A 17518-nucleotide genomic window follows, 5' to 3' on the forward strand; every position below is an offset into this window, starting at 1 on the left:
ATAATGGTTCACACTGATTGTGAATCTGTCCGTATGAGTTTGCTCTGTAGGTGTTCCGTTCTACTCCATCTTCAAACTCAGAAAACTCATCATACTGAAGAACATAAAGTGCAATGATGTTAAATAAAATTCAGCATAGCATATTAAATGGAAACTTACTTGCCCATAATTATGTATTTACTTGATATTATTTCTGAGCAGACTAAAAAGGTTTGGTCTTCAAGTAGTCTGCAAATGATATGAAAGGGGAAATTCCTCCAAAGTTCAACTGTGGACCAATTTGACATTTTAAGTTTAGCAAAAATATCTTTTCAATGTTCTTGTATGTGTCCAGCATTCATACATTTTGGTGGGACTGTATTTCTTTAAAAATGTTGAGTTTGTGGGAATTGCTTTTTTTCAGTTGAATCAGTCTTGAAAACCATAAGTGAAATGGAGAGGGAGCTTGAAGACTTGCACTACAGGGAGCACAGGCGCTTCGCTATTCAGGGAATAATTAGTGTTATAAGATATGTCAGCTGTAGCAGTGCAGCTCAAGATGCCTCAGGAGTGGAACCAGTTCAGGTACAGTGCTTGATAATTAAGGGTATAACACTTAAGATGTTATGATCATAATTACAATTGAGATCTTTTGCATTTACATTCAGAAGCATATACATTGTCTTTGATTAACTTAATTTACAAATCTGAGAGCAAAGAAGTTTTAATTTTGAAAGTCATAGTTTAAAACTTGTACAACTTAAGTTTACTGGTTTCCTGTGAGAGTTTTCTGACAGTCCTCCATCAAATTGCTTTATGTAAGTGTTCTGAAGTTAAATTAATTGATCAAATAGCTTAATTAAAGTAAATTGGGGACCGAGAAAACTATTTTTAATATACGCTGCCACTTTCAAGACAGAATTGTTTTTTAAAAACCTTGATTAGCCAGGCAAAGTAAATCTCATAGCTAGTATGGTTGTGGTAAAAGATTGAGAGCTAGGTGTCTTTAAAAGTTACTGCAGGGAAAAGTATCTGAAGAACCACTTGTTATCTTTTTTTCCATTTGAAGACAAAATAGCTTTAGTTCAGGGGCAGCAATGTTTTTAGGCAATGTCAAAAATACCTGCAACCTTAACTTGTAAGGTGTTGGCATGCCAGAGGCAGACTGCAGAGGGGCCCAATCTTTGTCGTGGCAGAACAGCCCTGGCTTTTCCCAAGGCACACATGCCAAGCAAAATGATTTTGCGTCCTACACTCTGGCACTTATGCCAGCGGTTGCTATTTTATACTTTAATTGCTATTTTTTGTCCCAGCCACCATCTAAGACTACTGTAAAGGATTCTAAGATGTCCGAAGAGGATCTTGTTAACAAGGGGAAAGACAGAAAATGTGAAGGCAAAGAAGTTCCCAACTCACAGTGTGCTCCCCTTGAACAGCATCACCATGCAACTGTGTTAACCAGAAAGAGTCCTGTCAAGAGAAAGATCATGCATTGTCTAGAGGTTGAACAGTAAGCCTTTTGCATAAACTGCAGTTATATTTGTTTCATTTCAGTTCCCTATATTTTATATAGGATGGGTTTTAAAAAGAAGCCCCTAATGAGTTGGTAGGACAGTTCCCATTGGAAGGTAGTTGACTGTAACTATCTACAACCCGGTTGAAAGATGGATGATCCTTCTTCAGAATAGACCTGGTCTTGCTGACAGGAAATCAGTGGAAACAGAATTGAAGCCTAAAGCCTCTGAGGTGGATTTTCAGAAGTAGATATGGAGGTGCAAACCCTCCCTTGTAGTACTTGACAGCTACTACCCAGGTTGATAGCGGTCTGACTGAAGTGCTCTCATCTGGCCAGTGATGATGCTGTTCTGCTATCAGAATCTGGCAAATTTTGAAATTAAGAAAGCTAGCTCTCTAGTAGTGTGTTCTACAATGATTAGTTGAAGAGTTAATACTGCTACAGTAGCGAAGAATACAGCTTTTTCCAAAAATGTAAAGTAGAACTAATATTTTCGCAACCTTCTCTATTTACTTTAGAGACACAGATGATTTTCCTTTCTCTTTTTTCTGGCTAAAATGTTCATAATAGGAACTGCTACTTGTAATTCTGTTTTGCTTCCAGAATAACAAGAGAATGAGGATCACATGGTAACCTCATGAGGAAGAAAATGCATAGTGCTTTTGTTTTGCTTGCAATGTATTGGCAGTTGTGCAAGTTGAGTATGCATATGCAGACGTGTATATAAGAGTGCAAGACTGAGGTCACATTCTACTTTCATTTAAATTTGTGCACTCTTATTAGTCGTGAGAGTAAAACATACGTTTTTCACAAAAAATTCCATGGAGGGGCCTTCTTAAGGTTGTCATGGCAAAGCCACATTTCCTTTGGAACAGGCCTATACCTAGTCAGGATTGCAGAATCTTGCTAGATACTGAGATATGTCAATATTATGGAACTCTAGCGGGCCATATTTTGGAGTAGACTTTTCATGCTGAAAAAGACATCTTTCTCCTTTCCAGTATCTAGAGTCGATGCTGTTCAGAACTTTTCAAAAGAAAAGAAGGAAAGATACAAATGATATTGGATGAAAAGCCACGTGCAAAATACATTTTTGGAAAAATACCAAACTTGTTTTTACTAATGTTTTAGTAGCAAATTCAGGGCCTTTTTCTCTTTACGCTATTTTTGTAGATCTCTCTCTCTATACATATTTTTCTTAAACCAGAACTAAAAAAATTTTTACTCCTTAACTTTAAGGAAAAGGGACATTGCTGTTCCTGTGTCTTCATGCCCATATTTCACAAGATCTGCAAGGAAAAAAGGCTGGTAAGTAATATGGACTTAATTCATTTAGGCATCTGCATTGTAAAGCATTCAGATAACAACAGTGAGCAGTTAAGAATTCAACTAGCTCAGCTTCTTTTCATTACAGAAGTGTGGCCGGAAGCAATGTTAATAGTGGCTTAACATTAGACCAAGGGGTGTGAAACTGGCTGTTGGAAGGTCAGATTCTCTATTGGTCCATTGAGCTGCATTCAACCCCAAGCAATATTTTCTGTGTTACTTGCTGATTTTTTTTTTTTTTAAGTTGGATCATTTTTAATGTTCAGGGCAGTTTGGAACATGAGTTCTGTGGCTGTGTGCAAACGTTTTTCATTTTCATTTAAAAAATGAAACTTTCAGTTGTTCTCTGCAAAAAAAGAATAGAAACCAAAAAACCAATTAGGATATTGCAGTTTTACACTCCACATGGTGTTTTTTTATCTGCAAAATTAAAAGGCTAGAATTCCAGCTGCTCAGTTAGCACCATTTAAATCAGAATCCTAGTCAGAGCACTCAAAATTAAATCAGGTTGGAGACCACTTTTAAAACTTGCCCGGCAAAAGGTGATGGTATTATATTTTAATTGTAGGGATTTTTTAATTTAACCTTCTTTATAGCCCCAGAGGTGGGCTTTGTCCTTTACACAGCCAATAAAGGAAATCTTCTATCTTTTATAGGAGTTATTAATATGGATTGTTTGGCTAAATGACAAATATGGAGAGCTAAAGCAAGGGAGAAAGGAATAAATGTCTCTAGTGGCTGGGTTATAGGGGGTGCATCTACACATTTATTAATACACCATAACTACGGAGCATCAAGTTTAGTACCTGCAACGACAGGTAGAGGTGCACCGATACATCGGTCCAATATTGGGTCGGCACCGATATAAAGAAAATTGACTGTATTGGAAACTTGCCTGACATGGCTGATAAATGCCATGTGCATGCGTGCACCTGCAGCACAGCGCATAAATGGTGAGCAGCACAGCCTGGCTGGGAGAATTGTACGCAGGTGCTAAGTCTGTTGTGGTGGAAGGGAAGGGGGGAGGGAAGGGGCATGGGGATGCAAATCAAGGCCTTTGCAGCGAGAGAGGGTGTGGGGCTGGAGCAGGCACTGCCCAGGTGGGGTGGGCACAGGACAGAGCCACTGCTTGTCCAGGGGATGTGGAGGGGGGGCGGGCTTCTGCCACTGTGCGCACCCTGGGAGGGCATGGGGGACGTGCCCCCCAGATCTGCACATGGCAGGGTGGGTTACTGCTGCAGGCTGTGGTTGGGGTTGTGCAGACCTCTTCCTGGTGGGGGCTGGGCCAGGCTGCACTCGGGGAGGGGCAGGCACTGGGAGGAGGGAGTGGGGGCTATGGGGAATTTTGAGCCCCCCTAGGCCTCCTCCCAGTGCCACTGCTGCCTGCCCTGTGCTGAGTGCAGTCTGGCCCAAGCCCACAGCAGCAGCCTTCCCTGCCCCATGCAGCTCTGGGGGCACATACCCTCTATGCCCTCCCCGGGGTGTGTGCATCAGTGGAAATTGCCCCCGCCCCGCTCACACCCACCAGACAAGCCGTGGCTCTGTCCTGCAACTGCCACACCACGCCCCAGCAGGGCAGCCCTTGCCCTTGCCCTAACCCCACTTTCTCCTTCATTGCAGGGGCCTGGATCTGCCTCCCCCCATGCCCCTTCCCTTCCTCCTCCCCTTTCACCACAACAGACTTACTAGCCGGACACTGCTCTTCAAGCCACGAGGGTGCATATTGGAAATCGGACTGGTACTGGCCAATATGGCTCCTTAAAAATCGGCTATCGATATCAGCCCCCAAAATCTCTAACAGTGCACACCTAATGACAGGTGGTAACAGTGTGCCATAATTGGTGCTACTGCACATTAGCGTAGATGAACACTTTTTATGTGACGCTGATGCACAGTACAGTAATTCTACTGTATATTAGTGTATTAGCAGGGTTTTTGCCAGCTGTGCTAATGTGCAGTAGAATTACTGTGCTGCAACATTAGCATTTTGTGTAGACACACCCTGTATGTATCATTTTAGTTCCCTCGGAATTTTGCAGGGGTAAGAGGGGATAACTGACCAAAGGGAGTAAAATGTTGGTTGCTGGAGAACTAGTTCATTTTACTGAAAATTAAAATATAATGAAATCCAGTGCATTTCACTCAACTGTTGCAGCAGGATAATATGTAAAATCATTTGAAACCTTTTCTTTGCCATTTTAGGTTTTGGATGATGGTCTAGCACCATGAATTCATTACTGCTTTGTGTCTTCTGTTGCTGAAGTGTGATAATATCACAGTACAACAGCACACTCTGGAGCCTTTTTAGAACTAGTATAGAAACCTATTTAAAGTCTGTGACGTTTGGCTCTGCGCAGTGCTTGACCATCGGGGCCATCCCTACCAGGGGGTGAATGAGGGCGACCGCCCTGGGTCCCATGCTTTGGGGGGGCCCCGTGGAGCTGGGCGAAGCAGCTGCGGTAACTCCATGCTGCTGCCGGCTTCATGTCTGGCTGCTTGGCACCCTGCTGCCGAATCTGCTGCTGGCTTCCTTGTGTCCAGGGGCAGTGCCCTGCACAGGCTGATTTGTCCTGGGCCCCGCACCCTGCTCAAGTCATCTCTGTTGACCATGTCACACATGCCACTTCCACAAGTGACCAGTAGAGGGCAAATTTTCACAGATGCTTCCTGTCTTGTGAGCTTTGACAAAGTTGTTCTTAGCAAAATAGTGTTACTTTTCTCAAATATGATTTAAATAAATTCAATAGTTTATGATAAGAAGGTGATCAATAACTCGTCTTTGTGTGAGTTGATCCAGCTTATCATAAGGACCTTTTCAAGGTCTGAACTCTGGTAATTATTGGAATTTGAGTAATTTATAACATGGTAACAAAAAGAACTTACTAATTTTAGCTGAATCCTGCAAACCTCAGGTTTTACTATCATTTTATTTTTACAGCTTGGATGAATTTCACCAAGAAGATTCTATGCATGAAAACATTAGACTGGCTGTGCCGGATGCTTCAGAGTCCTGTACTGGTATGTCTCTAAATATTTTATTAAACTTTGATCCATTTTAGTACCATATCATATGCAAGTCACTTAGCATTTGTTTATACTAGTGCGAAATGACCTAAATGACTGCATGGTAATGACTATGTAGTCGGTTTCTTGTGTAGATGAGGCCTGTTTCTTAATCTTGCTGCTCTGTTGACCCAAATATACTAGTATTCTCCTTGGCCCTACAGAACAGCAGTCTTTAAAAGTCAAAGGCACACAGAGTGGGTGGACCAGGATGTAACATATCAGTGAGTCATCAGTATGGGGATAGTTTTCTTTGGTTTGGGTTTTGGTTTTAAATTAAATAGCCCAGATTTTCTTCCTCCATGTTTGAAAAGTAAACCCTGAATATTTTTCTTAAATTAAAGCTATTACTGGGCTAGAAGGATAGATTGAATTCCTCAGTTGACTGTCACTACATGTTGCTTTGCCCAACTTCTAATTCACTCGAATATTTTGGCTTTTATTCTTTTGGCTATTTCTCTGACTGAGTGGCAGAATTTCATCTATAATCTGTTCAATTCTGATGTCTATCTTGGAGGCTTAATTTTGTTTCTCCTTCATAAGTCAGATGTCTCTCTTTGCATTTTGCTCTTCATTTCTCTTAATGTACTGTATATATATTGTTCATATGCTGTTATTATAGTGTATTGATTATTGCCTTACTGATTTTAGGTTACATCTCTGCACTTTTCCAAGAGCTTTTAGTAGATTAAAATTCTAAATGCCAATCAAACTCTTACAAACTAATATAAAACAAAAACCTGTAAACTGACAAAGTAAAATTCTGTTTAGTATAAAATAAGAATGGCATCTTCTATTGCATTAAGATCTCTTCTCACATACTGAAGAAACTTAGCTCTTAAGGAAGCTTGAAAAATCCTAAAATATTTTATTCAATCCCTTTCTATTCTCTTTTAAACTTGAGAGATGTACTTTTCTCAGCATTGTCTCTTAACTTTTTTAGCCAGAAGCTTGGGTAGTCATAGATGTTAAGATTTTGGCGCAGCTAACCTTTTCAGAATTGTTCAGGATATCTTGTAGATGCACATACAGTGAAGAAAATAATTACATAATTTCAATATTTTGTTGTATTCAAAACATTAGATATGAAAAAAAACCCCTCATGATAATATAGTTAGTTAGTTGGGTCTATAACAACATCACAAAAAATCTTCGCCTCATACATCTCTTAGACCTTCACAGCTACAATAGCACACCAATCCTACCATGATACTATATTGACATGACATTATCAGTACTGTAAAGGAATCTCACAGAATCTGGTTTACTTTCTGTCTTAAATTGGAGTATTATAATCGTGTGGTTTAGACTGTATTGACATCAGAGAAAGGGGAAGGTACAGCGTGCTCTTGTGTTAAAAAAAAATTCTGACTTCCTTTAGAATACAGTCTTAATAGAATTTCTTTCATCAGCTCTGTAACAGATGTTATGCAAGTGGGTTAAATCAACTACTGTTCTGAGTGCACTGTGTGCACGTTAATCTCTCGATCTTTCTCTCCTTCCAGAAGTGGTTTCACATGGCACTAACAGCGCTGCAGAGCAGGGGCTTTTAGCATGATACCACAAATTTGTTTGTAACATAATTATAATAGTTACATGAAGGCTAATTCCAGTTTAAAGAAAAACAAATTCTGCTTTTTACATGAAATAATTGAAGCACATTAATCTTCTCTGGTATGGAGCTACCAGTACTACATAGGTAGTTGTTTATAGGTATTTTTTTATTGGGTCAGAATTCTAATAGAAACATTAGCATTACATTCATTTGGAACACTGCTAGGAAGGGATTGGTTTAAGTCCCCAGAACCTAATTAGTATTTAACCAGTTTGATGTATGAAAATATCCACTATGAAGGTTTGAAACATGCCAAATTTCTCCTATTTTTCCTCCTATTTTATGTATTTTTATCCAAAACAATAAAAATGATTTCTTGCAAAGCTTTAGTCCCACAAGTTGAAAAAAGAATGGAATGGATATTGTATATCCAGTCTTTCAAAGAACACACAGCAGGTTTTTATTTTTCTTCCTCTTTTTTGTGTGGATGTTAGTCTATTTAAATAACATGCACTTGCAATTTCCATACTGATTTGTCATATTGCACCCAACATACAAGTGCACTTGAGTCTGAGAGTCTTATGATGCCATTACCACGTTCCAAAGAAAATGGAGCTGTTACATAGTGAATACCTGCACTAGTGGCCATCAAAAGCCACTTTAGGGAAGGCATTTGTTCTTTAAAGTTACTTAGGGTATGGACACACACAACACTTAGACCCGTTTAAAACACACAGTTTAAAACGGAGAGACATACCAAGCCCATTAAACTGGTTTAAAGTTGTCTGGAATGGTTTAATAGTGTACCTGGAAAATCAGGTACTCTTTTGAATCGGTGCAGTGTAAACGGAGTACATATTACACGTGGACACCATGCGTTTTGTGATGTAGCTGTGGTCCTACACTGCAATGCTCTTCACCCTCTCTGCTGTTGCAACTGGCTGCTCTGGTATATGGCCAGAACTCTACTGCCCCATTCCCCACCTCCTTTTTTCCTGTTGTTGGCAGTTTTTATCCATGGGCCCGAGCCCAAGGCCCCCTGCTACTTGTTCAGTAAAAACTGTCTTTGACATCCAACTGTGTCCTCACTCCCTATTTAATTGCACCCCTCATCATGACCCCTAACCCCTAGGAATCTAAAAATATAGGTTTGAACATTCCTTTCCTTTTGCCCTCCTGAGTCCCCACAAATCAGGTGCACATACTGACGTTTGATCCAGAACAGGCAGCTTTATTGACCTCATGTTTAGGAGAGAAAGGAAAGCACAAAAGTGGAAGTGCCCCAGCCCCAGGTCACCCACACTCTGGAACACCCCTAGAGTGTGGATGCAAGCACTTCTTCCCCCTACACCCCACCCTAACTCACCCATTGCAAGGCAAGCTGGACAGCTGGACTCCCAGGCTTTGTGTCATAGCCACAGTACTTCAGCCACCTAAAAGGTGACTGTTCTGCCTTAAACACTGGGGTGTTGCATCTGTGAAAACCACTGACCAGCAACAATTGTGGGCTGTTTCCCATTCAGTGTCAACATCCTTAGTAGCAGTGCCTGTCATTGCTTTACAAGCAGTTTCTCTTCCTTTTGTTTCCATTTGAATCATACCCCCTGTCATTAGTAAGACCTTAGATGGCTTTTCTGCTTCGCCAAGGTTATTGGATGGGGTGGAATGGGATAGAGCTGTGTCATTTAATAAATGTAGAGAGCCAACCCAGAGATCATGTCATCAGAGCAGTGTTGCAACCTTTGCCCCAGTCTGGATAAAATCATATAGAAACTATAGAATTGAACACAGTGGTCTGAAACTAAATAATTTATGCTGAACAAAAAGTTGGGTTATTTTTTTTAAATGTGGGTAGTTTTTAATCTTTTTGAAAAAAAAATGGCAATAGGTTGAAAGATGAGTGTCTGTCTTACTCTAGTGATTATACTTTTTAGAAGGAATGGACCAGTGAAAGATGCTGACATTCTGCGCAGGTTTAAAGGTAACTTGAAACAGGACTGCCCAACTTCCGAGTGACTGGGGACTACATCCCATGTGGGCTGCATTAGCAGAGCCCTCAATGGTGTGAGCCCTGAGCCCACTGGAGCTGCTGCTGAGCAGGTGCCCCCCCCCACCCACACACACTCCACAGCATGCATAAGCAACCTTCCCCCCTGACCTCAACTGTTACACTGGGCAGAATGGGTGGCCCCATCCTCAGCATACTGGTCATGGGCCACCCTGCTGTGCCATGCTGGGTTTTCCCCAGCTCTGTGCGCTGTGTCCCATGACACCACCTCTGAGGGTGAGAGCAGGAAGCAGAAGCCAGAGAAGGGAAGGGAAGCCCAAAGACCCTGGCTGCAGCAGCATCTAGAGCTACAGAAGGAACAGCAGCCTCATGAGCGCCCAGGGGCTACAGATTAACCCCTCGTGGGACGCATGCAGCCCCTGGGCTGCCATTTGAATGGCTCTGACTTGGAACAAAACTGTGAAACCAAAATGAATTATCTAACAAAATGGTATTAGGACAGGTATTTTGAGCATGAAGGCTGAGGATCAAATTAACTGTTAAACCTTACTCAAGAATATAACATCTGCTCCATACTATAAATAATTATACTGAAGTTTTTAAAAAGGCTTTCCATGCACTAAATAAATCCAAAACATAGTTTATTTTAGTTGCTTTTAGTGGAAGATTGTACAGTCATATTCACAATGCCATTTGATGGTACAGACTGGAAAAATACCTATGCAACAGACTCACCTAGGACAGCAAGGCTTCAAATGCTTGCTTTGCTTTGGTTGATAGTTTTTAAGTTTTATTATTGCTGCAGTTGTTTTTTGGTGCTGTGGGTCTTTGAGACATGGATTTCAGCTTCTTATTATTCAAATAGCCAGTAGCTGTTGCTTTTACTGTCCTGCCCTAATTTCACATGAGTTTCTGTTCATTTAAATGTGTGTGTACACATAGGACATGCGAATTACAGCCCCATGATACTGAGATAGAAGTAAAGAGAAGGAATGAATGAAGTTTAGAATGGGAAGAGCTTTTTAAACCCAGTTTATACCCTAGCAAGTTTTAATGCCATAAAATTTTGTAAATGAAATCTTCACTCTTATTACAGAAGATGGCGGGTACTGTATTTTTCTTTCTTCTCTTAATGTAATTATACAGACTATCCCAACAGAATTGCTTTTCAGCCAGCTATCTTTCTAACCAGATGTGAGCATTTAGTTGCTCAAAATTTAAAATGTCAGCAGCATATTTCTAACATGCAGTATACTGAACCACTGATGTAGGTGGTGCATCCAAATGGAGTTCTGAGTCAGCCATGTTATGGTGTGCCCAGGGACGTACATTGGTCCAGTGATATTTTAACATCCTTTTTGTAAATTTAAAAGCCTGAAAGGGACTGTTAAACAGTTCACAGCTAGGTTTCCAGCATTAAGTTGTTGTTTTTTTTAAAGTATTACTATTTTCAACTGGTTTTGATGAATTTAATAGTGATCTTTACCTATTTAATGCCTTACAACCTTAATTTTTTCCATGCAGAAAATCAAGTGTACGTTTGTATCTGGGAAAAAGTGGTGCTTGCAAACTCTGTGTTACAGTTGTATAAAAAAACATCCTGCACCTTGTTTGGCATGAGGCCTAGCTAGCATCATTTCAAAAGAGCGCTGAGAAATGAATTGAAGTTAATGGTAGTCAGTTTGAACATGTACTTGAATAAATATGTTATAATGCCTGTGGGTCCTGACTTTTGCACCACCCTCTTAAGATTTCTAGCTTTCTTCCTTAAAATTTACCATCCTTTCCTTGCCCCTCTTACCCCAGGCAGTAATACTCTTGTATTCTCTTCTTTAATACTCTTCCACTTTAGTGTTGCTGATTCCAGTTTAGCCATATACATTCCGGTATCCCCACTTCTTTGGCCTACATACAGCTCATTGTAATAATTGCTGTAGTGTTGCACATGAGGTAATTTAGAAATTTGTATACCTGATTCATGTGATTGGATTGCAAAGAAAACACTGGGACTGATAAAGAACTGGGCTGGGAGTACTGTTTACTGGCAAGGGGGGAGGGAGGTGGATGCAGGCAACATGAGATAAAACAAAAGAAAATGATAGTTGGGAGACATTCAAAATGGACCTTGTGGTAAGCTCAGAGTAGGATACAGGACTAGCCTACAGAATTAGGACTGATGTTTGGTTTGAGGTTTTTCCAGTTCAGAATCCACATGTTAAATATAATGGGAAAAGGGACTCAGTCTTTTGTTGGCTGTACAGTGAAGAATCCTACTCAGATATGCTTTAGAAGCTAAAAACCAAGAGCCTTGATGCAGAATACACATATTGCCCAAAAGATGGCAGAGCTGAGCTTCTTAAAGTATCTGTTTAATTTTTACATACTTAGGCCAATTTTTACAGTTCTTAAGTGTTGCTGGAACAAGTTGGCTGAATATGAGATGAGTTTTTTGCTTTCCCAAAAGAAGTAATGACTGTCAGCTTCCATCCAGTATAACTGTTTGAACTGTGCCTAACCTTCAAACTTGACTGGGGGAAAACCCTATTTATTTAAATCGCAGTGCAAATTCCTTTTGTACTCTTTGTTTGAATTATTCCACTGTGTAGTTTCATTTTTGACTATGTATTAATCTTTTCAGCAACCCTATATTTTCGTTTGCATTGTTGAAGCGGTATGGTTTGTCAGTGCATATGGACCAACTAAATGTTTGATATATTTATAATAGACAAGGAAGGAAGGAATGACACACCTGAAATAGAAGAGATGGGAAGGACTTGTGATTCTTGGCAAAGTGATCTGTGGACGCGGGTGAAAGACAAATTAACAGAACGCTTACATCACAGCACTGTATTCCCAGAAAGCATCCCGCATAAATTTGATTATACACACAAAGATTTCCTTATGCAGCAATGCAACCTTCATCCAGCAAAGCATAAACCAAAAGAATACAAAACAAATATGGAAAGCCATGATTTTAGCAGCACTGGCCATTATGAAGTGACAATACTGGGTAAGTGACAACTAGTAGATCCCCTGTTTGGAAAGCATTGAAATCTTAATGAGGTATGGTTTTGTAGGATTCTCATAGTTTAACAAAGAATGCTGTTTCATTTTTTTTTTTTTTTTAACTTGAATGGACTACGCCAGTTTTTCCAGTGCTTATTCGGGCATTAGAAAAGAAAATTGAAGGGTTTTTTTATAAGCAGTTTTATTACAGATACGAACTTTGGATATTTAAAAAAAATATTATTGAAGTGCTAAGCCAAACTCCAAGGTTAAAGTTGAGTTGAGATTTTTGCATTTAACATTTTCAAAGCTACAGCTCTTCAAATTCTGAGAAGGTATTTGTAATTTGAGAGAAGGGGCCTCTTTTAAAATCATGTATCTAAAATCTAGCACCTGTCAAATGTTTCTTTGTCCAAAATATATTTTAAAATAAAAGAAAACAGATTCCTTGGACTGTATGTAGTATTTCTTTGAAAGCCAGTACAAGAATTGTTGAAAATGTCATCCCTCTGTTAACTGACATTGCAAATCTGAAAATATTTTACTAGCTCTACTTTCCATACAGTTAACACTTGTAGCAAATTTTGTGGATATACATTTGAAGAATGTGGGTTGCAATTAAGCTATTAAGTGCTAAAATTATGGACAGGCTCTGTTCATTAGGTTAGGTCACTCTTAATTGGGGCTATTCTGATATTGACAGCAATTTACTCAATCACACATCCTCTTCAGCTAATTTGCATGCATGAGAGCTATTGATTGAAATGAGCAAGTGGTGTAAGGGGAACTGGATATGTCATGAGTACTCCTTTAACCTCATCTGTTACTGGATTGGTTCCAATAGTCACGGCTCTTAAAGTACCATGGCTGCATTATGATAAAATAAAGGTCATATTCATCCAGACCTTTCACCTGCTTTATGTTCCTTCTGAGTAGCTCAAAGCAATAAAATGTACTAATGAATTTATCCTCAGTCCTTAAAATTAAACACATCAATAAGGGCACCTATCCACATGCATTGAGGCTGCTCCAACATGCTGTAATTACAGCGCGTTGGAGCAGACTCGATTTATTGAGTCTGCTGGAACGTGGTAATTACCGCACTCCAGGAGACTCCAGCGTCAGGTGCATCAGCATCTCCCCAGTGAAAAGTGGCAGTGGGGGTGCTCTAAAGCTCATTCAAGCCTTCTTCCCCCTCCCCTGGCCTCCCAGAGCACATATATAAATGACCTTAAAGTTGATGAATATTTCAACTCATGAAAACTACTATGTGACATTAATATATTTGTGTTTATTATTTAGCAGTCATCAAATAGAAATTTTTAAATGAAAAAGATAGGGAAATTGCTTGCCAAAACCTGTTACGCTGAGTTTCAGGCTGAAGGTTTATTTGAGTAACTTTTAAAAAGTTTTGGGATCATTGCAAGCATTCTAAACCTAGGAAATTTAATTAAGATTAAACTTAAAAGAAATCCAGACACGTGAGGCTACCAAGCAACATTAGCTCCATTGCAAGCTCTGAGGTGGAAACTTCTAAAAATTAGTTTAATATACTCTGGGCTACAAGCATTTTTAAATTCTTTAATGGTTGTTACGTGTTTATAACAGATTGTCAGTACGTACATATATACGTGTACATACCTATGCATATATATACATGTGCAGGTGTATATAAGTATACATATGTTTCTGCAGAAACTTTTTGAATTGCAGTTGTTTGGTACCTAATGGAAAAGAGGGGACTAGGGTAAAAATCTTCTGACAGCTTAACTGTACAGATTGGAATGCTTAGTTTTGATGGAGTAACTGGTCTTCAAATTTTTGATCCTCTTCAGATGTAAATATTTCATGAAACTCTTGCAAACTGCAGATGAAATATTTTGCTATGGTAATTCTCTTTCTTAACAGGTATAAACCATGATGTAGCTATTGATATTGCATTCTTACCTCTACTTTGTCCTGAATATCCCCATTTATTTCAAATGGAGAATATTCAGAATGATGCATTATTATCCTGTATGAATTGCATCTCTGTGCAGCAACAGGAGACCACCAGCAATGAAAGACCTTGTGACTTGTCTCCACTTCCAGGTAGGATTTACTCACTGGTGGATTTTCTTGTTTTATCTCTAACCACAAGTTTTGACTCTGTGGGCAAGTATCAAATTGTAGGGCAGGCACCACTTTCCATAGTATACACATGCATTTATGGCAAACTCTTTTACTAATAGTATAGATATCATATCAGATTATTTGGGCCAGTCTTTCATTTGCCTTTTTTGCACTGACAAGTCATCAGTCTTAAATAAGCTAGAGCAAGTTGATACCCAAGTACCTAATACATAGGCATGTTGAGGCACTTAAGAATCCTGAATGACCTATATTGTACATGCAGTTATTTGCTACTACAGAATTGCATTGTCAGGGAGGCTGAATTTTGAGTATTTGTCTGAGTTTGGTCCATAAATGGAAGAGCATAGTTAGCAGTCATTCGTTCTTTTTTCACTAGTATCACTCTGAGGAGCTGGCTTTCAGTTGACAGGTATAGGCTGCAGTATTTATATGCTTGGTAATTGTTTGACTTTTAAATTAAGGTTTCAAGTACTGGCCACCAACAAAAAGTACAGTAAAGGACATTAATTAATGTCTGTACCTTGCTTCAAAGATGTAAAATACTACTGAAGTGTTAAACACAAGTAATAAATAAAAACACTTGATTTTAAGCATAAACAAAGATGTATCTGATATGTGAAACACCTTGAATAAGACCTTCTACATTTACTAAGGACTTCTGACACTATTCTTAAAGCGTGTACAAATTTGAGTTTACCTTCATCTATATGAGATAATGAAGTATTTACCTGTGTAGTAGTTGAACTTATATATTCATATATTTTTTGATAGATTAGCACATAACAGGCCAAGTTATCCTTTTCACTAAAAGAAAGGGAAGATGCACGGCTCATTGCTTGTAAACAAAATGTCAGTTAAGAATTTGTTTTACAATATATCATCTGTTTGGCTTCTAGATGAAATTGTAAAAGCAGCAGCTGACCTAGACAAACAGCATGTCATCTGTATCTTGGACATCTGTCATTTGGGTGAAGATAAAGTAGAAGTCTTTCTGAGCAAAATCTATAAGATAACGGAGCCTGGTGTGGTGACCCCTGTGTAATTTAAAAAATAAATTATTTTGATATTTGTCAAAGTTAAGCATTTAAAGTATTATGATGTCTTATGACAGAACATGTGTAATGACAGTCAAACTATTACAAAGGAAGGCTTGGTCCTTTGTGTCTGAAAGCATTAGAAAGTGTTACAAACATGGTTGGTTGCTGTTGCTTTTGTATATATTGCATTGGATGAATCAACGTCTGTTGGCACCCAACTGACAGATTTATTTTTTTATATATATACATTCAATAATTAAGCAAACAGACTGGCTGAGTAATGGAATATTGAAACACATTCTGTTGGCGTTCGATGGGACTGGTTTGCACATATGCAGCAGAAGAATTGGATTTAAAGCACTGAAGTGATCGTCCATAGCTCATTGGACCCTACCGTCGTTGCTGTGTGGCAGCTTGTGGGCTTGCTCATGTGAAATGTTCTCAGTTTAACTCCAGGAGAAGAAGTTGCTGTCACACAAACTGACCATGTGAATTGCCCCATTGCTTGTTGTTTTGGTTTGGTAGAGCCCAAGAAGCTACTTTTGGTGAGAAACAGAATTATGCTTTATTCTGTGGAAAATAGATTTGAGAGAGAGGTTGGCTAGCTGGTGGGGAGAAACTGGCCCTGCTGCCGACAACTTTTCTGTGGGTAGACAACCTCGATCTTCAGTGGTTTCAGTTCTGCTGTCTAATATAAATTACTTAAAATAAACACGGCATTACTTCTCTGCATTTAGTGTATTATAATCCGGTAACTAGATGTGCACTTAATATATTATGATGGATAGCTACATACCTGGGGCACCAGGTCTAAGTTTGAAAATGTTGTCAGTGTACTTAAAGCATCATCCCTGCTACAGGTATGTGTTACAATTTTTAAAAAATCTGCTAACAGTGTTGTTTGTGAGTAAAAGTTGTTATTTGGGTAGACCATGTATTTTTTTTCTTTCTGTTTTGCATTTTATATTTTAAGTACAAGATATAATGTAGGCTCTAGGGTTAAGAAAGAGACTAGCCTCCAAACTGAGCCATGCTGACTATGCCAGCAGATTTTTTTTAACTAGCTGCTATTCAGATAGAAGTCTATTTTTAAGGAAAACTTCTAGATCCAATTTGTAAGGTAATCATGATTTTTTGCAATAGAAACGATACACCAGACCTTTGTACAGAGTTGCTATGGTATGCGTAGTTCTCATAACTCCCCTTTGATGCAGTATAGCCTAGGAAAGTGCTGCATGGCTCTTAAAGTATTATGCTATTCAAAAAGGCTCAGGACAAAATAAAAAGATAGTGTACTATAGGTTAGCAAAAAGCTGTTTTGCAAAGGTTCCTTTTTGTTTCACTATTTATTTCATTCAGTGTTGCTAATATTAAGAAACTAAAGTCATATCCATCATGAAACTCCTTTAAAATCATAATGCTTTGTCATATCTCTCATACCCCAGGATCACACAGGGCTTTGTAGAACCTATGCATATTGAAGGAATCTTTTTTTCACTGCTGAAATAAAGATACTGCTGAGTTTAAATATCATTGGAGCTTTGTGTATTCCCTGCCTGTGTCCCTAACTCTAACTTTTATTTTACTTTTATAAATGTTTCTAATTTTCATAGTTGCAGAAAACCAAGGTAATATGAACTGAATACAGACCAGTGCTAAGGAAACCTCTGTGCAGAGTGCCCAACTTCATCTTAATATGGACTGTTAATTCTCAAACCTAAAGATTAAAATGTGTCTGGCATATTAGAACTCAAAAATGAGGACAGTGAAAATAAAATGAATTAATTATCAAATAAACCATCACCTGTATTATTACTATTAATTTTTGTAGGTAATTGAATGTGGCAATCTGTTTTTTTAAATGCAGCTACTGCATTTAAACTACTGAAATTACT

At 38.9% G+C, this 17518-nt stretch overlaps 1 protein-coding gene across 1 annotated transcript in view; it reads left to right on the plus strand.

Moving 5' to 3' along the window:
- The window catches only part of CUNHXorf57 (chromosome unknown CXorf57 homolog), a gene marked incomplete at its 5' end in the record, with an annotated part of 29342 nt that extends 12186 nt beyond the window's left edge, over positions 1 to 17156 (plus strand). Inside the window, 7 exons of the mRNA XM_019521051.1 lie at positions 404 to 564; positions 1293 to 1489; positions 2735 to 2803; positions 5760 to 5839; positions 12173 to 12457; positions 14362 to 14544; positions 15483 to 17156. Coding sequence (XP_019376596.1) covers positions 404 to 564; positions 1293 to 1489; positions 2735 to 2803; positions 5760 to 5839; positions 12173 to 12457; positions 14362 to 14544; positions 15483 to 15628 — 1121 coding nt within the window. The remainder of the gene's footprint in view (positions 1 to 403; positions 565 to 1292; positions 1490 to 2734; positions 2804 to 5759; positions 5840 to 12172; positions 12458 to 14361; positions 14545 to 15482) is intronic.
- Positions 17157 to 17518: the final 362 nt, after the last annotated feature.

The sequence above is a fragment of the Gavialis gangeticus genome, unplaced genomic scaffold (assembly GCF_001723915.1).
Source record: "Gavialis gangeticus isolate Ggan-Ray unplaced genomic scaffold, GavGan_comp1, whole genome shotgun sequence".
Classification (NCBI taxonomy): Eukaryota; Metazoa; Chordata; order Crocodylia; family Gavialidae; genus Gavialis; species Gavialis gangeticus.